Source organism: Bos grunniens, chromosome 16 (assembly GCF_055505025.1).
Source record: "Bos grunniens cultivar Pamir isolate PY7600 chromosome 16, Bosgru_T2T1.0, whole genome shotgun sequence".
Classification (NCBI taxonomy): Eukaryota; Metazoa; Chordata; class Mammalia; order Artiodactyla; family Bovidae; genus Bos; species Bos grunniens.
In genome coordinates, this window is record NC_141180.1 from 42,007,857 (window position 1) to 42,031,816 (window position 23,960).

Consider the following 23,960-nt stretch of genomic DNA (forward strand, 5'->3'; position numbering starts at 1 on the left):
ACTACAAAAGTTGGATTAAATGATCCTTAATGCATTTCACCTAAAAGTCTCTATACCTGACACTAAAGACAAAAACAGAAAACATAGCAAAAACATTGTAATAAAACATAATTGAGAGTTTTTATTCTCAAAGTTATAGAATTGAAGCCTTTTAAGAGCTCTCTAAATGTATTTGTAAAGATTATTATTATTATTTTTATTTTTTAAAGAAAAGCCTTTGTTTATCGAGGACTATATTTAAAAAAGAGCAGATGACCAAATTTCTACCATATCTGCTCTACAAAACAAGAGCCACACATGTAACTTCTAAATGCTTTTTTTTTCCGCTTACTCATTTTTCACCTGTCAGTCTGTGAACTAGGCAAAGTACTGGACTGTACCAATATTTAACAGATTCTTAAATTATAACATGGTTGCTTTGGGAGGCGAGAGCCAGATTTATATGACTGTCATCTTTTAATAGAGTATTCAAGGGTTTATGAAGATAAACCCTTCACAAGAGGAATGAAGTCGTTAATGTCTAGTACCATTTTTCAAATTAAAAAAGAAACACATAAATCTTCAGTAATAATCGTCTTTTTAAGTGAACGGCCTTTCACAGCATTATAAAAAGGTGTCATTTAAGAACAAAATTACCAACAAAATTAAATGCTGAATCAGTAGAATGTGAAAACTAAGAATAAAATTTTTTTACCAAAACCAGGTTAACAGGATTAGTACATATGAAATCAAGCCTAAGCATCACAAGCCTGGATATTAAAGTGATGATTTTCAGGGGAAAAAGAACTCAGCTTTGACTATTTCCTCTAATTACATTACAGTGCTCCCAAATACAAACTTACTGCCAACTCTTAGGTAACAATAGCCAGGTTCCTATCCAAACCTGCCACATCTCCAGTTGATTACTTACATTATTAACCAAAGTATCCTCCATCTTTGCATTATTAGTAGCCACAGTGTTAGGCAGAGAGGAAGAAGGTGTAGTATAGTCTGTTACAGACTCCTGTGGAGTTGTAAGAGAGAGAAAAAAAAAAAGTTTTAAATTGAGTTAGTCACTTTCTAATGGCAGCCTAACAGCTGTAAAGTTATTTTGGAAGAAAGCAGGAGAGTATACCAAACCTTAACACTCAAATCTTAGAGACCAACAGTGGGATAAAACAAACATGGACCTACCACATTTCAACCATTGCTAGAGTCCTATAAATTTAAAATATATACTGCAATATAGGAGGCTGTCAACAGTACCAAATATTTATTTCTGTGGATTTCTAAAATAACTCTGTGTGGTTCTTATACTCAAATCTATAGCTTACTTTCAACTACTGATTTTTTGTTTTCTTCAAAATAAAACATGGATAATGAATGTCAAGATCTTAGTTGTCATAATTAGATTTTAGGATAAACTCCGTGTTTATCATCATGAATCTCTCCTTTAAACATGGTAGAGTCAGATCACATGAGCTTTTCACCTCCATGAACTAAGTTGCACGGCAATTAAAAAGAGAAGAATATTCAAGTAACATAAAAGGTTCCATCCATCTTTCTTTTCAGTGAGCATATGTTCCAGAGTGAACACCAAATGGCAGATAGAAAACTCCCACAAGTGTCAGTCCCCATAAGTCACTCAGTGTTATCTTGCCTTAATGAGTATTTTTAAAGACATGCATTTTTCCATTCAATGTAGACCCTAAATGCAAGTCAGTCATTCCTCTGGTGCTCAACCAATGAAACAGACTTGTTCCAACTCTGGAAGAAAACTGGCTATACTGGAGTTACTTTGGCTTGTGAAGTCGCTCAATTGTGTCCAACTCTTTGCGACCCCATAGACTGTAACCTACCAGGCTCCTCCGTCCATGGAATTTTCCAGGCAAGAGTACTGGAGGGGGTTGCCATTTCCTTTTCCTTTTCTTAGTACCCAGAGTTACTAAGTTAATGTTATTTCCTAACCTCAGAATCTCATTAGTGTGCAAGATAAGGAGGGGGTCCATTATAACTCTATTAACAAAATAAAAAGAAATATGCAGCAATTCTTTCAAAGTCTATAAACTTACTTAAAAGCATTCTGCTGCTGCTGCTAAGTCGCTTCAGTCGTGTCCGACTCTGTGCGACCCCATAGATAGCAGCCCACCAGGCTCCCCCATCCCTGGGATTCTCCAGGCAAGAACACTGGAGTGGGTTGCCATTTCCCTCTCCAATGATGAAAGTGAAAAGTGAAAGTGAAGTCACTCAGTCATGTCCGACTCTTAGCGACCCCATGGACTGCAGCCTACCAGACTCCTCTGTCCATGGGATTTTCCATTGCTTTCTCCAAAAAAGCATTCTAGTCTTGTGTAAATATTTTTTCACTTTAAACTACTCAGTAGTCCAGAATTAAGAGTTAGTTTCCACAGAAAGAAATAATTTACTGTAAGGAATTTTAGATCACATATGCACACCATGAAATAAAATCTCTGTAGAAATAATAACCCACATAAGCTACAGAATTATATGCCTCAACCAAAAAAAACCAAAAGTATGTTGCTGCTGTTTTCCCCATTCATGTTAGACCTGGCTTGCATCAACTGAATTGGTAATCACTGCCTGTTGCTTACCTTCACATTAGTACCATATTCTGTGGATGAAACTGAGATCATTGTTCCTATTTCAGTAGACATTTCTGAAACTGCTTTGGTTTCCTTTGTTGTCACAGGATCTGTACTTCTGACTGTAGCAGGACTTGGTTTCTCTTGTCCTTCTGGCTCCACCTGTTGGGCATCTTTTACTTTTCTATTTTTTAATGAACGTTCCTTTCCAATAGGACCAGGTTTATGTTCTTTGTTTTCAACTGGACTCAAATCTGGAAGCTAAATTCAACATTTATGACAAAAACACGTCATGATCAAAGACATTTCACTGAAATTAAATCCAATTAAAAAACCTATTTATTCTCCTTATATGTTAGTGGCTTTCATACAATTGTATCTGGAACACGAACAGTATTTACCTTCTGGGCTTTGATAGGGCCTGCCCGTGGTTGCTTCTGCCGTTGTTCTTTAGGTTCAGATATTTTGTCGGTAGTTTTTTCCGAAAGCACAGGAACAATTTCATTTTCATTCCCATTTGAAGCTGGAGCACCAAACTGAATTGTGTCAATTCCAATTTCAACTCCACTTTCTTGACTATTCTTTGTTCCCTAGTAAAAGAACATTTAAAAACTTGCTTCAAAGTAGAGTTCAAATTTGACTGAATGATTTATGTAATACTACAAATTTTAAAAGTACAACAGAAGGTTTAAAGCAATCTACATCTAATTGAGATTAATTGATAATGCATGCATGCTAGTCACTTCAGTCATGTCCAACTCTTTGCGACCCCATGGACTATAACCCACCAGGCTCCTCTGTCCATGGAATTCTCCAGGCAAGAATATTGGAGTGGGTTGCCATGGCCTTTTCCAGGGGATCCTTCCGACCCAGAGACTGAGCCCGTGTCTCTTATATCTCCTGCATTGGAAGGCAAGTTATTTACTATAGCGCCATCTGAAAAGTCCCATAACTGACATTGGTTAAATTTAAGAAAGTATTCCTTTAACTGGGAGAAGGCAATGGCACCCCACTCCAGTACTCTTGCCTGGAAAATCCCATGGACAGAGGAGCCTGGTAGGCTGCAGTCCATGGAGTTGCTAAGAGTCGGACACGACTGAGCGACTTGACTTTCACTTTTCACTTTCATGCATTGGAGGAGGAAATGGCAACCCACTCCAGTGTTCTTGCCTGGAGAATCCCAGGGACGGCGGGGCCTGGTGGGCTGCCGTCTATGGGGTCGCACAGAGTCGGACATGACTGAAGCAACTTAGCAGCAGCAGCAGCAGCATTCCTTTAACTACTACTGATCTGTATTAGAAAACAACTGATAAAATAAAAACTAGGGCAAGACTTAAGTTTTAAAGTTCTGGCTTTAATTGCCCTGAACTGTAGGACAAATCACACCCTCAACTTAAATGTAAAAAATCATTAAAAAAAATGTAAACAAATACAGCAACAAATAGATGAATAAATTAATGGAGGAGCAGAAAAAAGACAGGAATTCCAGTGTCACCCACTTCTGCTCTGAAAACAAAAATTAATATACATGAAAGCACTTCGTGATTGGTAATGGAGTGCACACACCCTAGGAATTATCATTTAAACTTCTAATTTATGTAACACCTTGTTTGTGCTAGGCACTGATCTAGGCAGACACTACCAATCTAACTTGCAGAATCTGCACTATAATGGATAAAGAAAATAAGTAACAAGTTTAGATAAAAGATGTGCAACAATTAAAATATGGTTAAATCACTTAGAAAAAGGTCCTTAAGAGGTCACACTGAAACTGAATCTAAAATACAAGATTAGTGGAAGGTGTTTTTTGCAGACTAAGAATCAGGAATTAAGCTCTCCAAGTGATTCTGATACAGGCCAAAGTTTGAGTAACTGTTTTAAGGAAACTGCCACAATAGCCCCACAAAAGCCATTACTAAATCTGCTCCTACCTCTGATGAAGTAGCTGATCCAAATGATGTTAGGGGCTTATTCCACGCACTGACAGAAGGTGGCTGTGGTGGACTAATGGGACCTACTGAAAAGAAGTCACAGGAAATACGACCATTAAAATTTAGAGGTTAATAATTCATGATCCATTTAACCCTTTCTTTTTTTAATGGTAGCTAGACCATAAAAAAGTGACTTTTCACATGGTATTTAAAGAGATTCTTGCACACCAAAATAAATGATTCCCCCAAAAAACTGTACATTGTTTTATCAACAAAAAGTTGTGTCCATAAAATATGGCTGTTAAAAGTTTAACACACTTGACTTAGAAATAAAGGTTTTAAGAAAGGAAGCTAAGATTACAGATTACTGTTATTGCTTCCTACTAATAAAAAAAGAGATGGCTAGAAAAAAACCCGTGAGTTTATAAATAAAATTGAAAACAAACTCTCAATTCCCACACCATTCCCCACCCCTCACTTCTCTGTTGCACACTTACATTTCTTAGAAATGTCATTCAGCACAGCTGGTGGGGCCACCTTGTTCTCCCATAATTCAGCTGTAAGAGTGCCATGTGACTGAGAGGTCTGGATGGGTTTTCCTGTGGCTACATAATCTGTGCCATTAGGTGTCTGAGCTGAAGGTAGTCTAATTGAAGGAGGTGGCTGTTTCGAAGATTGTGTTGTAGTCTGTAGTGGACTTTGGACTGGTTTGTGAGTCTGTCCCTGCGTCTGACCTGGGGCAGTGGGAGCTGGGACTGGGACTTGGACTAGGGTGGGGGTTGGGGCTGGGGCTGAGGTTGGGGCTGTCGGGGCTGAGGCAGGGACAGCTGCGGCTGAGATGGCTGGAGGTGGAGCTGAAGCTGGTGCTAGGGCTGAAGCAAGGATGGGAATTGAGGCTGAGGTAAGAATGGGGACAGAGGCTGGAGAGGAAGCTGAGGCGAGGATTGGGGTTGGAGCCGGAGCTGGAGAAGAGGCTATTGCTGTAGTTGGGGTGGAGGCTGGAACTGGAACTGAGGCTGAGGCTAAGGCTGGGAGTGGAGCTGAGGTGGAGGTTAAGACTGGGACTGTAGTAGGGGCTGGAACAGAAGCTACGGGTGATGCTAGAAGGGGAGCTGGGGTTGAGGCTGGAACTGGAGCTGGGGTTGTGGCTGGAACTGGAGCTGAAGTTGACCCTGGACCCGGAGCTGAGGTTAGAGCTGAAGCTGGAGGCTGTACTTGCTGGGTTCCTGTAGCCTGTTTTTTGGCAAATCTTGGTGGGAGCTTAGAAGTCTGATTTCTTCCCTTTTCATTTGCATTCTTTTTATTCCAGACCTTAAAAAATTTGCAGGAATCATTTGTGTCAATAACATTGCTGAAATGTTCATGAACAGATCTTCCAACAAAGTTACCTACTGCTAATTTAGTTCCTTTACAAAATACCTACTCAATAAAATAAAAACATCAAGGTTGCTAATGAGATTTTAAATTATGAGAAGCCAATATGCTATAGGGGAAAAAACGTATATTCTTGATACACAGGTCCACAAGCTCTTTTCACAATTCTGAAATTAAAGAAATTAAGTAAATTTGCACTAATTTCATTTGGCAGCAAAATCGGACTCTACCTGACAAAAAATTATTGGTTCCACTCAACTGATGTTTGCCACAAAAACATTAATTCTGAGAGTGTTGGTGGGTGTTATGCTATATAGAATGTATGCACTAATTTACCTTCTTAAAACACAGTAACAATAAATGACTTCGGAAAATATCTAGTTCGAGGACTATGCTCAATTAAACTCAATATTATCACACAGATAGGATTTTTACAGTGCTTCCTGTTTTAGAACTTTCTAATCTATTAGGGCTCTTTATCACTGTGACCCACGTGCTCTATTTATGTTTATACTAGTTCAGCATTTAGCAAAATGGGTGTATGAGTCGATAAAAAGAAAAATTTAACTTACTGTGATTCATACTATGCATTTAAATAAACTAATTTAGATTATAAGAGAAATTGGTTTAGGTCATGAATCTGCAAGTTATTAGAGATCATGGCAGTTGTGTTCATTAGATTTCCATGATTTAAAAACTTTTAACACTGCAATGAAGTAAGATGGGGCAAATACGTTGCTCTGAAATGAAGATGATCTTCTCTAAGGCAGATAGTGAGATACAGTAATTACATTTTATTTAAAACTGATCTCACTGCGGTTAAAAACAGTTTAAAGTTGTGAAAAATCAGGTCATTCTCAGCACTTGAATAATAAATACAGCCCTGACCTTAAAGGTGGGAAGAAACCTCAACCATTTCCTAGTATATTTTGGGCAATAATCCAAATTAGCAGCAACAAACTGAAACACTAAACCTGTATTATTTGTTCTTCCTTCTTTCGGCGTTCTTCATCCTGTAAACGCTTCTGCTGTTTTTTAGATACCACTTCAGTAAAACCATCATCATTCAAATTTGACTGGGGGTCTTCAACTACTGTTACTTCAGGATGGTCATCAATTATAACAACACCTATAGGAATAGAATAAGATTTAAAGTGAAATTTTTTTCAATTGAAAAGATAAAACAGAAACGTTTATTCCAATAATGATTAAAAATAAAAAAGGCAAAAATCCAATACTTATAATTCATAAAATAACCCATTTCCCACACCATAAAATAGCCATTACTAAAATTTGAAGGTTTCATAGATAAATCAAGCCCTAAAACTACCTGCTATGAATGGTATACATCTTTTTTTCCCTTAAGCAATGAAGTGGTAATGCCTTTTTTTTAAAAAAGAAAAAAAAGAAAAATCAAAAGTCTTTTATCTTATAGTCAAATCACTTTACCTCTCCTGGTCTCAAGATGTGTATCGTGCTATGAAGATCTATGTTAGCACTTTTATCTTATTTGCATCTAACCATTCTAAGAAGTGGGCATTACTATTGTTTCCCCTTTTCAAAGGACGCAATAAGCTCTAAGAGGCTGATTTGCTAACAACATGCTACTGACAAGCCAAGCTGCTCTTTTGATTCTTAATGCCTTTAGTTTATGTAGACTATTGTCTACAATGTGGAGCTGTTAAAAACATGAAATATGTTAAAGTTCCATGGGAATGTAAAGTGATATAGATGTACATATATCATAATGTATGTACAGCAGAAGAACAATTTAAGATACACTTTCAATGCATTGTCTAAGAATTATTTTGCTGCTATGGCTAAGTCACTTCAGTCGTGTCCGACTCTGTGCGACCCCATAGACGGCAGCCCACCAGGCTCCCCCGTCCCTGGGATTCTCCAGGCAAGACCACTGGAGTGGGTTGCCATTTCCTTCTCCAATGCATGAAAGTGAAAAATGAAAGTGAAGTCGCTCAGTCGTGCCCAACCCTCAGCGACCCCATGGACCGCAGCCTTCCAGGCTCCTCCGTCCATGGGATTCTCCAGGCAGGAGTACCGGAGTGGGGTGCCATTGCCTTCTCCGAACAATTATTCTACCTTGTTAAATTACCCTATACATTCTAGTCAGTATAAGAAATTTAGACCCATTAACATTTAAAAGAAAAATAAAAACAGTCCAGGTGATATGATTTTGGGTTGCAGGTATAAAGCTTACACAATGAATTTAAGAAACGGGTGAGGCAATTCAAATAAATTAATTTTGCGAACAATATAAATATATGGGGTTTTTTAAAGCAGGGATTCTTTTTTAATATAATTAATGAATTTATTGTAATTTTTTGGTTGCACTAGGTCTTTTGTTGCTGTGTGTGGGCTTTCTCTCGCTATGGAGAACCGGCGCTGTTCTTTGGTTGTGGAGCACAGGCCCTATGAGGGCTTCAGTAGTTGTTGTGCATGGGCTTAGTTGCTCCAGGGCATGTCGGATTTTTCCAGACCAGGGATTGAACCCAAGTTCTCTGCACTGGCAGGCAGATTCCTATCCACTGCACCATAAAGTCCTATACTATGTTGTGATTGGGGAACACATAACTAAAAATTGCTTGGCAATGATATACATACAATTCAGAACGGTGATAACTTGCGGGGGTTGCCAAGAGAATATGACCCAGAGTAGACCAAAGGGAATCTACCTGCAAACAGTTCTTTTTAAATAGCTAAAAATTCACATTCATAGAAATACTGACAGGGGAAAAAAATACTAAGATTGGCTTTCACTCTTTACAAACCTATTACTGTTAGTCTGTTTAACAAAAATCTGATTTAAAAGGAAAAACATTGATTCTGATTTATCTGTGGCACTTCTATTTGTGTTTTAAATCCTTTATGAAATTAACTGTGTAAAACAGAGCATATGCTTACCTCAATGCAAGGTTTTAGTTCAACATTTCAAAGGGTGTTATGCACTCAAAGAGACCTCTTCATAATTCTAAATTTGTCTTGGTTTTTCACTTAAACTAGAAAGTGTGTGTAAAGCTTGTCCTCATAGTCATACCATCACTAATTATTTTCATTTTCTTGCCTAAGAGCTCCTTTATAAACCTTTTGAATAGTTCACTCAACTGTGTAAAGCATTTATGGACATGAGAACAATACTTTGTGATCAACACCACGTTCTTGTCTGGTGCTATGTAACATTTGGAACTAATTTTAGGAAATTTAGATTATTTTAAAGAACCTAAAGATCACTCAAAATTAATTAAAGGACTTCTCTGGTGGTCCAGTGGCTGAGAGGTCGCCTGCCAAGGCAGGGCACACGTGTTTGATCCTTGGTCCAGGAAGATTCCACATGTCGTGGGGCAACTAAACTAGTGCCCCACAACTACTAAAGCCGTGTGCCTAGAGGCTGTGCTCTGCAATATGAGAAGCCATCACAATGAGAAGCTGGTGTTTGTAGCAATGAAGACACAGCACAGCCAAAAATAATTTTTTAAATGTTGTAAAAAAAAAAAACAAACACAAAACTTCAACAAGTTAAAACTAATAGCTCAATTTTCATTATAAATTCAGAAACAATACTTACCTTTTTATATTGTCTTAATAATACTTTGCAAATATATTCCAGAAGTTGTTTGGAAAAACTAGTAAACAAATATTTGAGAAGACAAATCTGCCATGTTCTGTGGACTTCTGTTATCTTCACTTGTCATTTTCCAAATGTGATGTCTAGATGGATGCTAGTCTCTCTTCTCATGGACCACACAAGCATCCAAATTTCCTATGAATTTACTTTAAATCAAAGCTTTCTAACTTTAGCCTGTTAACATTGTGAGTTAGCTGTTCTGTGCACTATAAAACATTTAGCAGCATTTCTGGGCCTAAACCCACGAATATGTCAGTAGGTGACTTTTCTGGAGGCCCAGTGGTTAAGAATCCACCTTCCAGTGCAGGGGACGTGGTTCAATCCCTGGTCAGAGAACTAATATCCCACAGGTCAAGGAGCAACTAAGCCTGTGTACCACCAACTACTGAGACCTCGAGCTCTAGAGACCGTGCACCACAACCTGAGAGAAGCCCACGTGCTGTAGCTAAAACCTGAGGCTGACAAATATATACATATATATAAATATACAAATGCCAGTAACATCTAGTCACCAGCTGCAACACCAAAAATGTCTCTAGAAATTGTCATATGCCCCTAGGGTACAGAATCATCCCTGTTAAGAACCACAGTTCTAAAGAATCTAAACATTCTTAAAACATACAGTTATGATTCTTTCTTTTCCACACGAATCCTAAAATGATAGTCCAGAATTCGCTCTCAAGTTTGTGTGCAATGGAATTAGAATCCCCTGGAGAACTTGTTAAAACACAGATTGCTTCACATGCGAAGAGTTTCTGATTCAGTAGACCTGGGGTAGGGCCTAAGATTTTGTTTTTCTCACAAACTTCCAGGTGATGATGATGGTCTAAAGACCCCGTTTTGAAAATAGCTGGTCTATAAATAATAATGTCAAGGTCCTGGGCCTGAATCAAATTGAATATGTATAAACAACCATTAACTAGATGAAAGAAAACTCTTATCAACATCTCTAATATGCAACAACAACAGTACCTAACCAGTTTCCCATTACTACTATCTAGTCTCAATCTTACTTAGTATTTTGAGCTTAAGTCTCATCTGAATGAATGGGAAATACCAATATTCGTCTGTGTAAGTGTCTACTCTTAGAGATTCCTTGTTAACGTCTTCATCATGCATTTCCTTCTGGCTGTGTTATCCTTCACATTTGACATCCCATCACTCCATGGCTTTCTGAAAGTATTTATCTACAGCAACACTACCTCCCATCCTATTATTTATTCTGTGTTTACCGTATCTTAGATACCAATTTTCTCAAGGTCATAATTCATTGAGGTTAACACTTCTCTCTTTTCAAACACAGCATATATACAAAGCATCTTCATTTGAATTTCTGTGTGTCCCCCCACATCCGTTTAGCAAGGAAGAGTGGTTAATTTACTTTCTTAAGAAAAGTGAAACTGTGGATTATTTTTAACTAGAATTTTATCGAGCACTCACAGGTATGGTAAAAGGTGTTATTTCAGTTAGAGCTCTATCTGTGATTCATCATCAGTCTCTATGTCTACCTTGAAGTCCAACTTTCTTTTTTTGATGACTTATTTATTTATAGTATCTACTTAAATGTAACAGATGGACAGACAGACAACAGACAGACAGACAAAGGTGATCTGAAACGCACTTGCATAGTTGTTGAGATCAAACTGTGACAACGCATCCACTTTCTCTTTGGGTTTCTTAGGGCCTGGTTTGGGGTCTTCTCTTTTTTTCCCAGTAGAATCTTTGGAGTTCTTTTGTCCTGTACCATTAGGTGCTCCTTCTTGATGGTGTGCAGAGCTGCCATTGACAGGATCAGCACCACTTGTGCCTGCCGACTGGTCATCAAATGGCCTACAAAACAATAATCTGAGATTTTATTACTAGCTCCACATGTGTGTGTGGCGTGTGGCTTAGCTGCTCAGTCATAACCGACTCTTTTTTGACTCCATAGACTGTAGCCCGCCAGGCTCACCTGTCCATGGAATTTTCCAGGCAAGGATACTGGAGTGGGTTGCCATTTTCTACTTCCCAAACCAGGGATCAAACCTGTGTCTCTTGCATCTCCTGCATTGGCAGGTGAATTCTTTACCACTGAACAACCTGGGAAGCCCACTGTCTCCATATACTTGATCAAAAGAAAAATGCCCTTAGTGGCAGTTTCTAAAGTTCAATCTAAGAAGAAGTAACAGTGGGATAGAAATGCCTTAGTGATTATTGTTGGGTACAACTTTACTAAGATGGAGCTTCCCAATACAGGAAATAAGACTAGCTCCTCAAGAGTTCTTTCCAGCAATTAAATTCTAGAATTCTAATTATTCCCTGAAGGTTCTTAACTGTGTCTATTCTTACTGTGTTCATTATGTTTATAAACAAGCTAATCGACATTGTTCATAGCAGAAAACTTCTGTGATCTAAGCTAGTCCAAAGTATTCACGGGTGGATCTTCTCCACAAGAGGGCGGTATATGAAAAAAAAGTGTAAAGAATTCTATGCTTACAAGTCTTTGTTTTAAAAGTTCAATCAGATTTATACACACACATACATATATATATATATAAACATTTTAAAAACCAGTTTTAATATGGAAACAATTCACTTCACAAACCAAAAATATTTCTACAGGGTTTTTTCCTGTTAACAAATTCTTTTCCTGGGTTCATTTTATAAAAACTTAAAGAACATACATCATGAAAAATGGGCTTATCAATTCATTTTCAGCTCAATCTATAGTATTACTCAAGATAAAAGCTTATCAAGAGCCTGACAAAAACCATGATCTCAAACATGTGAACTATGAATTCATTTCTTCTAAATGTGACACTTAGAAAACATTAATCTATAGCCAGTAACTGCTATGTCTGCAGGTTCAAGTTGCTACCATGTATATGGTACAAAAGACTTGCTAAAGTAGCTGAAACCTTGAGTATTACTACTTGAAATTCAAATAGCTTGGTTATAGTCAACAACTACATTGTTAATGTAACTATATATATTATCCTATTCTTTTGACTTTTAAAGGGAGGTTTAAATTCTGTGTTAAACTGGTACTCAATTAACACAACTTGGTAGTATTACTTTCCTGGAACTTTTTCTACATTATCAGGAAGTGAAAATATTTCTTACTGACTGATATGGTAACCTGACATGCTAAGTGTATCTAACCAATACAGATTAAGATAATATTTTGTCCGTATAAATTTCTTATCAGCTCAGGCTGCAAATCTGGGAATTTGTTTTTTTAAAAAATGGGCACACCATAATAATAGTTGCTGACTATATACCAGGTGTTACATTGTTTCATAAATTTCATGTCACGGAATCGTCACACATTTTTAAAGTTCTGCTGCTTTCTCCTCATTTTACTGGTGATGAAGCAGAGAATTTATACAAATAGAAGTACCAGAGCCTAGATTTAAAACTAGAAATAATGCTACTTTATAATTTTCTTAGTACTAAAAAATAATTTACTATAATCAGCATTTTAATATTTAAAAAGAACAGGCCAAATGCTATTTGTGTTACTGGTGGCCCTGGTGGTGGGGTAGGACTTTGCTTTCTAGGCCTCTCTGTAAGCTAGATGGTTTACTGTAGGTTTGCAACTTGAGAGGGAATATAATGTATCCTTAAATTTCAACATTCACTCTCTAGAAACCAGTACAGAGGGACTGAATATGATTACAACATACTAATTTAAGTCCCAGAGGACACCTGTGAGCACCACAGTTTTCCAGAGAGAAATCAAGAAAGGCAGGCTACTCATCATTAGTAAGATGATCTACCAAATGGAAGACATTGTATATGTCCTGTTCTTGGGTGTGTTGATTTTCCCAAAGCTACAAATTTCTAACAGGACTCTTTTGGGAGATGCTGCAATTCATGGGGTCGCAAAGAGTAGGACACAACTGAGCGACTGAACTGAACTGAACAATAGGCAAGGACTTCTGTGATCCACTAACAACCTCTTTCTCAAGCACTCTTACACTTTTAGAATAGAAAAAAAAAAAACCACCTACAGGAGAAGACTGTCTTGATCCTCTATAGACTGATGCCTTTGCATAGTTCAACCAAGAAGTATACTTTTAGTTTCTCTAAAGGTGCAAAAGCAGCCATTCGCGGACCCTGAGCTTCCACTGCCAAGGGCCTTGGTTCAATTCCTGGCTGGGGAATTAAGATGCCACAAGCTGAGTAGCATACCCCAGACCCCCACCGCCTGCCCCCGCCAAAAGATGCAAAAGTAATTATAGGTAACATAAAATACTCACCCTCGCTTTCCACCTTTTGATGGTGGGCCACTTCTCCTTTCATTCCTAGGACCTGAGAAATTCCTTCCGGATTTGGGTGGACCATTGTTACCACGCCGATTCTGGCGATCTATGCCAGGTCGCTGACTAGAAAAACTTCTCTTTGCTATTTCCCTCTTTGGAGGTACAACATTCTCTCCCGTCTTTACCACCACTTGAGCATTCAAATCAGCATTTTTTTTTTCATCCCTCTCACGCCTCTCATTGAAATCACTGCTTTCAGAGGCTGTTTCCCATTCTTCATTTGCCTGATCTGAAGAGTTCTGGTTAGATAAGTCCGGTGTCTTATTCCCAGAAATATCCCCAGCAGTGTTAACTGGTTCCTGAACCACATTATTAACTGTGCCATTTGTGGGCACTGCCACCTCATTGGTTTTTGAAGCAGCCTCCCTCTCCCTTAGTCGTCTAAATCGGGGAGGCTTATCTTGCCTTGGTGGTCGCGTAGGACGCTGCCTTCGGGGCCTCTCTCTAGCTGGGTCAAATTTTCGTTCAAATTTTGGAGGCCGTTTATCTGCTGGGATAGGGATAAACTGCTCGTGTCTCCTTGGTGGCTCCCCAATGTCTGGTTTAGGAGCTTCTGTCTGCCTTGGGTTCCACTGATTATCCCGATAAGCAGGTCTTCGTAAGGTAGAAGGGCGTGATGGGCGACCTCCAGGATCTCTTCCACCACGTCTGAATGTTCCCCCTCTGCCTCGCCTTGTAGGCTCTCCTTTAGGAAGGAAGCCTGGTTTAGATTTATCATCATCCCTTACAAAAGATTTTTCTAGAGGTCTGTTATCTATTCGGACATGATTTTCAGGCTTGAAAGAAGACTGAGGCTTTATAGGTTTTTTGCTTTCAGGCCGTTCCTCTCTTTTGGGAAGCTTACTTTTGCTTAAACTATCCTTGTCACTTGCACTTTCATGAATTTCACTGTCTGTGTCAGTCTCTGAACCTCGCTGTCGTCTTCTTTTGGGAACAACTTCAAAGTCCGAGCTCTCACTCCGTGTTTCACTTTCTTCCCGCTGCCTGAGGGGCCCTGGGGCCACGTGCTCTGCTCGTGGCTTGCTGTCTCTGTACTGAGGATAATCTCGAGTGTGCCCTCTGCCGCCCCTGCCGCGTCCTCCATAAGAGCCTCTGTAGCTTCGCCCTCTGGAGTAATATTCACCTCGGCCTCGACCTCTGTATCCCTGATCTGGAAACCAATCTCTATCTCTAGCTTCTTTCCAGTAGGTCCTAGGGGGTAAAGTGGATTCTTTTTTAGCTGTTGGTCTTGAATCTGGTCGAGTTCTCTCTGTAACAAGGTCTTTGCTGATGACTTTCTCAGGCTGCTTTTCTTCCTTGACTATTGGTGCTGTGACAGCTTGTTGGTTTACGGTTTTAACTGCAGGCTCTACCTCAACACTACTTACAGATTCCAAAGGCTTCTCGGTATCTTGAGGTGGCTTTTGTACCAAAGTTGAAGGCGAAGTTTCTACTGAAGAAAGCTTCTCTGGTTCTGGTTGAGGTTGTGGTGGAACCGACTGTGGCTGAACTGGTGCTGCAGGTGGTGCGGGTGGTGGAGGAAGAGGTTCTTTCTTTTCTGTCTTTTCAGGTTTCACCACTTTTTCAGTGACCTTTTCTCCCTTTTCTCCTTCTTTCTCCTTCCTTTGCTCCCGTTCTTCTTTCATATCTCTAAGTATAGGTTTTTTAATAGGACCTGATCTTCTCACAGGCCTGTCGTTACCTTCTTCTCTTCTGTTGGAGCTAGGCCTTGGGCCCCAACGAGTTTCCGATTTAGATTTATACAATTTCTCAGGTTTTGGTCCATCAGAAGATCGGATAAAGCCCTCTTTTTTTGGTTTTTCCTCTGGCCTTTCTGCTGGTTCTTTTGAATCAATACCTCTGCTAGTTACTTTAGGAATGTTTGCAGATGGCTCATTCCTCAGCTCCTCTGATTTTTGAGTATGGTTAGATCCATGGCAAACACTTCTTTTCCTGGCAGGCTGACTTTCTCCCGCTGAAATTCGCTCTTCTTGAGGAGTGGTTATAGTCTTTTGATCAGGTACATCAAAACAAGTAGACTGACTATTTGTGTCAGTATGACGAGGTCTAATGTCTTCCACTGATCTGCTTAAAAACTTCTGTACGTCTGTCTCACTTGATTCTCTGACAAAGTCTGGTTTTGGATGAACCTCTAACTGACCATGTTCTACAGGATAGGCAGCAGTTATCTGTTCCTGATCCAATGGAGCTTCAGGCCTATGATAATGAGAATTCAAAGAATTAATAGCCATCACAGCAAAAATCTTTTTCATATGTACATGTACAGCAAAATAATCCCTCCAATTTAAAAACAAAAATGGGTCCTAATCATAAAGAACCTTATGTCTCTACAAAAAGTTCAGTGCAACATTATTCGTAAGAGCCAAGAGATAGAAACAACCCAAATGTCTACTGCAGATGAATGGGTTAAGAACATGTATATGCATACAACAGCATGTTGTTTAAAGAAAGAAAATCCTGCTATATGCTACATCATAGATGAGGATATTACACTAAATGAAATAAACCAGTCACAGAAGAACAAATACTGTATGATCCCACTTATACAAACTATTAATATAATAAAACTATAAACTATTAATATAATAAAACTAGTCCATAAAGAAGTAATTACCAGGGAGTAGGAGGAAGGGGAAAATGAGTTGTGATGAAATGGGTAAAAAATTTTGGTTGTGCAAGATGAAAAAGTTAGAGATCCATTATACAATGTTATGCTTACAGTTAACAACACTGTCCTATATACTTAAAAATTTGACAGGAGGGTAGATATTGTGTTATGTTTCTACTCCCCTCAATTAAAAAGAAATGAAACTCAGTCCTTGAGAAAAAGAAGTTTAGACCATGCTTATGTGAAAGTTTTATCTATCAAAACTGGTAATTTTCACTTATAACCAGAGTACACTAGAGTAGGTCCATCTTTCCCAATGAATCAGAATTTTAAAACATCATAAAACAAATTCCTTAAAAGGGCAAAAGCTCAAACTTATCATTATAAATTACTGAAGATCACCAATTGTCTGATACTTCAAAGTAACAGTAAATTAGTGTTTACCCTTAACTTGACCTTAGAAAACTTCCATAAGACATTGATAATTAAATGTCTAACATTTCTCAATAAGTGGAAGAATTATATCAACACTTTAGCCAGACTATATGTCAAGTACAGGAGAATCTTGACAATTTTGACAGCTACCACTAAATTTCAGTATTTAAATAAGGGTACAGAAAGAACTATGTCGCAAAATGCCCTAATCAATTAATACTAAATGCTGGGCAAAGGAAAATACATCCTAGAATGAAATAAGGCATATTAAATGGTAGAAAATCAGATCTGTGGCTCAGTCCTAAGTCAGAATGATCTCCAGGGAGTCTACATAGTTTTCATTTCCCCACAATATTCTATTGGCTTGCTAATGACTTTAATAATTACCTTACATCCTCAGGTTCTTCTGCTGCCTTGGGAGTGGTGGCCTGCTGAGGCTCAGTATGAGGATAGGGATCTGACCCCCACATCATTCGAGGCTCAGAGAGCGAAATCGCATGATCTCTTGCAGAGCGAGCCAAATGCTCAAATGACTCAGAATTGTTTGGTGACCCTTCCATCTGATCTCGTCTCATTAGTGGCTTAGGAGGAATCATTCCTACACAAAAGATCACAAAAAGATCAGAGTGCAGGGAGAAAACAAAGGAAACAGAATCATTATAGACACGGTATCCAGGTTAATACAGTATCCAGATTAATACTTAATTACTATTTGGACATCTCTATATTTAAAGAAATACTTTTGGCAAGTAAAACTGATTAACTCAAAAAATCATCAGTGAAAATTGAATTTTTCTGTGAATGAGATTTTTATTGTTGCTGTTAAATAAATAGATTTAAAAATCCAGGAAGCAACACAAGCAAAACCATAAGAACAGTCTATTTTACTTTAAAGGAAAGAAAAGATAATGCCTATAAAAATCAGATAATAAGTATCACGACTCTGTGCATGTTGAACATTTTGAGAATTACCACCAAGTGATGAATTTTCAGAAAAACATTTCCCATAGAAAATTCTATTAATTTAATTAGTTGATCAGTATGCCATACATTATGTCTCTTAAATTTAAAGTTTTCATATATGATAATATACATGTTTCAATGCTATTCTATATGAAACAGATCGCCAGTCCAAGTTTGACGCACGAGACAGGGTGCTCAGGGCTGGTGCACTGGGATGACCCAGAGGGATGGGATGGGGAAGGAGGTGGGAGAGGGGTTCAGGATGGGAAACACAGGTAAACCCATGACTGATTCATATCAACGTATGGCAAAAACCACTACAATATTGTAAAGTAATTAGTTTCCAACTAATATAAATAAATTAAAAAATTTTTTTCAGTATAAATTTTAAAATCAAGATGTAATTCTTGATTGTATTTTTATCCCCTCTAAATTTTCCTCTGTACCATCTTGGTGCTGGATTATCTGAATTTATTCTGATAAACACAGCTATTTTATTTGTTTCTAGCTAACCTATTAGGAAATTCAGGTGGTAGGCTGGTAAATGACAGAAAAAATAGCTGTAATATATAACATATGCATAAAATTAAAATGCTGAAACACCTGAAAGAATGAAAACAATGCAGCAAACAATAGATATTATAACTAAGATAGTAATTTTTCCATCTGAAATTTTTGAAGTAATATTCACAAAACAGAAAGTACAGTATTTTGGTCTTCCACACTGTTGGTATAGTAACTGGAATTTAACTACTCTGTGCTCAAAGACGATATATCATTTTATGACTAAGAAGTCTTATACAAGTTCTTACTAGATTTTCACTCTCAAAGGAAGTAAGACTAAAATTGTGGGGAAAATGAAAAACTCTAAACTTGCACAACTGCAAGTAAGCCAGGAGACAATGCCAATTTCAACTTACCAGGATGAATGGGTGGAATATCCATGGCAGGTCTACCTGATATCATCCGAGGATCCATGTATGACTGCATCATGAGCCACCTTGGATCAAAACCCATGGAAGCCAAGTGCTGGGGGTGAGGCTGCATGGGCTGGTAAAGAGGTCTGTGTGGTGGTGGAGGGACAGCACTGCCGGATGGCTGAGAAGGAACCGTCTGCGGAAGCACACCCTGCTGTTGCTGCTGCTGCCACTGCTGCTGCTTCATCTGTTCCTGAAAAAATAGGCAGGATCTCACATTTTGAGCCTTTAGTTCCATGTGATAAATTAATACAACCAATCATATTGGAAAACAGACTTTTTTGAAATCCTAAGGGAAAAGAACTCAAAACACATTTGACAGTGAGAGATGGCAAGACAAGAGAACACAGGTTCAGTTATGACATTCTGCCTTATACTTGAGCAACTAATCACTCATTGATTTTACTGCAAGAAACCATTTCCTAGAAAGGAAGATGAGGCAGAAAAAAAGGAACGTATAAAGCCCATATCAACAAACTTTTACTAATTTAAAAGAGGCAAACTTTTCAGAGGAAATTTGTATGTTTTGGGTATTTTGAATTTTATGTTAAATTATTTCTCATACTACTGAACAATAAACCTTTCAAACACACGTACAAGATAAAATGTTTTTATTGTTACCTGCTGCCGCTGGAATCGTGGTGGTAAAGACTTCTGAAACTGTTTAAAATAGCCAGATAATACAGCAGGCCGAGGCTGAGACCCTGATTCTGGTTCTGGTTCATGTGCTACCTGCATGGTCTCTTTCTCACTGCGATTGCTATCTTGTCTAGTGAAAACTGGGTCATCCTCTGTCCAAAGAAAAGGTGAAAGAAAATTATACTCATCTATGACACTTAACATTAATACATGCTGTTCATATTGGAGTGAAATAATCAGACATATTTTAAAAGCTAATGAGGAAGAAAGTATCCTTACTCCAAAACACCATTTTGTATTTTAATATTGGTAACCATCAATGCAATGAGGTAACATTAGTTTAACAAAACCTCAGATTTTCTCAAAGCTGGATTCTTAAGACAGAACTCACATGCCCAGATGCTTTATTATACAAAAGTCTGTATTTGATATTTTGTGATAATAAACCATTTCAAATTCTATTTTTCACTGTTTCAATAAATATTAACACTACTGTCAACATTTACTTGTGGTTCACTAGCATTTAGATGAAAACAAGAATGGCCTATAAATACTTAAAATAGAACATGCTGGTTTATAAAATTTTTTTGATTAGGGGACTATTATCTATAGATATAATATTAACTAATGATAATATTATAATGATAATATAATTGATATATTGATATAATTGATAATATAATAATATAATGATAATGATAATATAATGAATTTAACTATGATCATTCATTTTAATGATCATAAAACGAATGATCATGACAACCAAATGATCACCAGTATCTTCAAATATATAAATCATTGTTCTATGTAAAGGGTATCAATTATGATACACAAAAAGGAGAACCACACACATCCCTTCAACCAAAAAAAGTTCTCATCCCAAAGAAAACCAGAGTTATATTCATTCTAGAAAATGACATTTGTTACAACTACAAAGCCATGTTATGTTATAAATTCTTTTCTTAGAGAATCAGAGGTGAATTTTAAGGGGAAAGCTAATGTAAAGTCAATGTAAAACCACGCAGTAAAGAATCAAAAGTCACACTTTGTATTACATTCGATATTAAAAATGTTTTAAAAATGATAAAATATTAAGAGGGAAAAGACAGCCAAGAAGGTGCAACACTTAAAAATGAAATGGGTACACCTTACTGGTAAACCCAGCTAAAGTTAAATTGCCATCAGAGGACATATGAAATGTGAATGAAAATACAAGTGCCACTAAATAATGATCACTACAAACAAAACTAAAATTAGTCCATGTACAATATATAGTCGCTGTTGATGGTAAATTAATCAGGGTCAATACATGTATTTGCTTGTAAAACTATGACTAATTAAAGGAATTTCCTTATTTCTAATTCATGGTCTTTTCTCACTAATTGCGAATAAAATTCTCAAAGATTGTTCTTTCAGAATTCATCAATTTTAAAGTAATAAAATATTTTTCATTTCTGTGGTGAGAACTTTTGCTTTACCTTTTTTAAGTGTTTTGAGCTAAGTGCTTAGGATACATAATAAAAGCCCATAATCAACATCAAATTATCTCTAGACTGCTTAATATAAGAAATCTGTGAAATGTGGTAACTAAACAATCTGCACGGGCTATATCTTATTTTCTAAAAAAGTTGAGATAAGAAAAAGTTGAGATAAAACACTCTTACTTCTCTTTATAGTGACATTAAGGACCAAATTTGAAGGCAACTTAGAATACAGATTAAAAACTTAAAGGAAAACTTTAAATAGCTTTATAACTTCAAGCAGCATTGTCTTATAGAAACAGCATGAGTTTTACGGTAAAAAAAATTTCAGTATTTCCATAACAGAAATGTACTGAAATAAAACTATTTCTATCTTAAATCACTGTTAACTCTACTAAGATGAAACTTTAAATTTGGAGCATAGTTCTATTAATTAGAGTTTATGATCCAATTTTGGGAAGAACACATCAGCTGATTATAGCTAGCAAAGGCTTTTTTTTGGGGGTGGGGGGGTGCGGTGCCACACATCAACAAGTATGAACCCATGCCTCCTGTGATGGAAGCACAGAGTATTAACCACTGGACCACCAGGGAAGTCCAGCAAAGTTTTTTTTTGGGGGGGTGGGGAGGGGAAGCATTCTGGTAAGCATATAGATAACCTATGAAAGCTTTTATATATCTAAGCTGGTAGAAAAACAAATATGAAATTATGAACGGAGCAGTCATTTAATTATGACAATCCAAAATTCCCATTAAACTCTATTCAACTTTAAGTTTTAGAGGTATTAACCCATGTATAAACAAAGGAGATTTCATTTAGTTAAATGCTGTGGAATCAGAAAAGAGTAAAAGAATCAGCATCTATGTATGAAGCCAATACTATTTTGCTGACAAAATAGAACTGAAGGTCATCTAACTATATGATATCTACAATAAACTCACTTTAGATCCAAAGATACAAATAAACTGAAAATGAAAAGACATTCCATGGAAATAGTAACCAAAGAGAGCAGGGTGGCTACACTGAGATAAAACTGACTTTAAATCAAAGTTTTACAAGAGACAAAGAAGGTCATTGCTAATGCTAATGCGAAGTCGCTTCAGTGGTGTCTGACTCTGTGCGACCCCATAGACGACAGCCCACCAGGCTCCGCCGTCCCTGGGATTCTCCAGGCAAGAACACTGGAGTGGGTTGCCATTTCCTTCTCCAATGCATGAAAGAGAAAAGTGAAAGTCAAGTCGCTCAGTCATGTCCGACTCTTAGTGACCCCATGGACTGCAGCCTACCAGGCTCCTCTGTCCATGGATTTTCCAGGCAAGAGTACTGGAGTGGGGTGCCATTGCCTTCTCCGAAGAAGGTCATTAAATACTAATAAAAGGTTCAATACAGCAAGACGCAACAATTATAAACATTTACACACCTAGTAACATGACCATCAAAAAAAGTATGATGCAAAATACTGGGGGATACATACTTGTACATTCAGAAGCTTCAACAACCCTATCTCAATGATGAATAGAACAGCCACAAAGAAGTAAGGAAAAAGGACTTACTAAACCAACTAGACCAACTCTGGGCTTCCCTTGTAGCTCTGCCTACAATGCAGGAGACCCAGGTTTGATTCCTGGGCCGGGAAGATCCCTTGGAGAAGAAAATGGCAACCCGCTCCAATATTCTTGCCTGGAGAATCCCACGGACAGAGGAGCCTGGCAGGCTATATAGTCCATGGGGTCAAAAGAGTCAGACATGACTTAGTGACTAAACCACCACCAAACCAACTAGATTCACAGACATATACAGAACACTCTACTCAAAAACAGCATATATATTCTTTTCAAGGACATTTTCAGAACAGACGATGTTAGGACCCAAATTAACTCTCAAAAGAGTTCAAAAGACAGATATAGAAAAGTTTTTTCTCTAACCAAAATGGAAAGAAGTTCAAAACCACTAGAGAAGTAAGGAATATTCATAAATTTGTGGAAATTAAATAACTTTTTTTTTTTTAGTTCTACCAGTTTACTGCTACCAGCCCATCTCTCTCCACCCTCATGCATGCATGCTCAGTCATGTAGCCTGATGTACTGCAGCCCGCCAGGCTCCTCTGTCTATTGCCTTTTCAGGCAAGAATATTGGAGTGGGTTGCCATTTCCTTCTCCAAGAAATTAAATAACACTCTTAAACAACCAAAAAATTAAAAAAGAAAGTGCAAGGGAAGTTGGAAAATACCGAAGAGATGAATGTAAACGAAAACACAACATAAAAAAACTTACCGGATGCAAGAAAAGTAAAGGGGGGAATTTATAGCTATAAATGGCTGCATTAAGGAAAAATAGGAAATCTCTCAAAATCAATAACCCAGAGTTATGACTTAAGGAATGAGAATAAGAACCAAACCCAAGGTACCAGAAGGAAATAAAATTCACAGCAGAGATCAAGAGAGAACAGAAAAATAGAGAAAAATCAATGAAAACAAAAGTTGGTTCTTTGACAAGCTCTACAAAATTGACAAATATTTAGCTGGGAGAGTAAACTAAGGAAAAAAAGACTCAAATTACTAAAATTAGAAATGAAAATGGGACACTACTACCAATCCTACAGAAATAAAAAGGATTATGAGAGAACTATGAACAACTGTACACCAATGAACTGGATAACCTAGATGAAATGTACAGTCTCCCAAACAAAAACATCTACCAACACTAAAAATCACAAAGAAATATAAAATGTGAACACTTTTAACTAGTCAGGAGATTGACCTGGCAATCACAAATCTTGCAGCAAAGCAAAGTCCTGGACCTGATGGCTTCATGGATGAATTCCACCAAACATTTAAAAAACTAACATCAATTCTTCTCAAACTTCCAAAAACTGAAGAGGAGGGAACACTTCCTAATTAATTTACAAGACCAGCATCAACATGATACCAAAGCCAAACAAAGACACAAGAAAACTGCAGATAAATACAAATATCTCTTATGAACACTGATGCAAAAATTCTCAACAAAATACTAGAAAACAGAAT

The 23,960-nt window shown here is 37.5% G+C and overlaps 1 protein-coding gene across 27 annotated transcripts in view; it reads right to left on the reverse strand.

Annotated features, from left to right (window-relative positions):
• Window positions 1-23,960, reverse strand: part of PRRC2C (proline rich coiled-coil 2C) — a 95,318-nt gene that overhangs the window by 25,510 nt on the left and 45,848 nt on the right. For 23 of the 27 annotated variants that reach the window (XR_015143488.1, XR_015143485.1, XR_015143486.1 and 20 more), the window contains 11 exons: window positions 19,436-19,605; window positions 18,758-19,007; window positions 17,262-17,472; window positions 13,769-16,027; window positions 11,149-11,357; window positions 6,862-7,016; window positions 5,011-5,824; window positions 4,514-4,599; window positions 2,984-3,172; window positions 2,592-2,843; window positions 911-1,003 (listed from right to left, as the gene is read on the reverse strand). Coding sequence is in view for 22 of the 27 variants with exons in the window: in XM_086344701.1 (XP_086200827.1) it covers window positions 911-1,003; window positions 2,592-2,843; window positions 2,984-3,172; window positions 4,514-4,599; window positions 5,011-5,824; window positions 6,862-7,016; window positions 11,149-11,357; window positions 13,769-16,027; window positions 17,262-17,472; window positions 18,758-19,007; window positions 19,436-19,605 (4,688 nt within the window). In the remaining 5 variants the exon portion in view is untranslated. The remainder of the gene's footprint in view (window positions 1-910; window positions 1,004-2,591; window positions 2,844-2,983; window positions 3,173-4,513; window positions 4,600-5,010; window positions 5,825-6,861; window positions 7,017-11,148; window positions 11,358-13,768; window positions 16,028-17,261; window positions 17,473-18,757; window positions 19,008-19,435; window positions 19,606-23,960) is intronic. The other 4 variants (XM_086344708.1, XM_086344714.1, XM_086344711.1 and 1 more) reach the window with 1 other exon arrangement.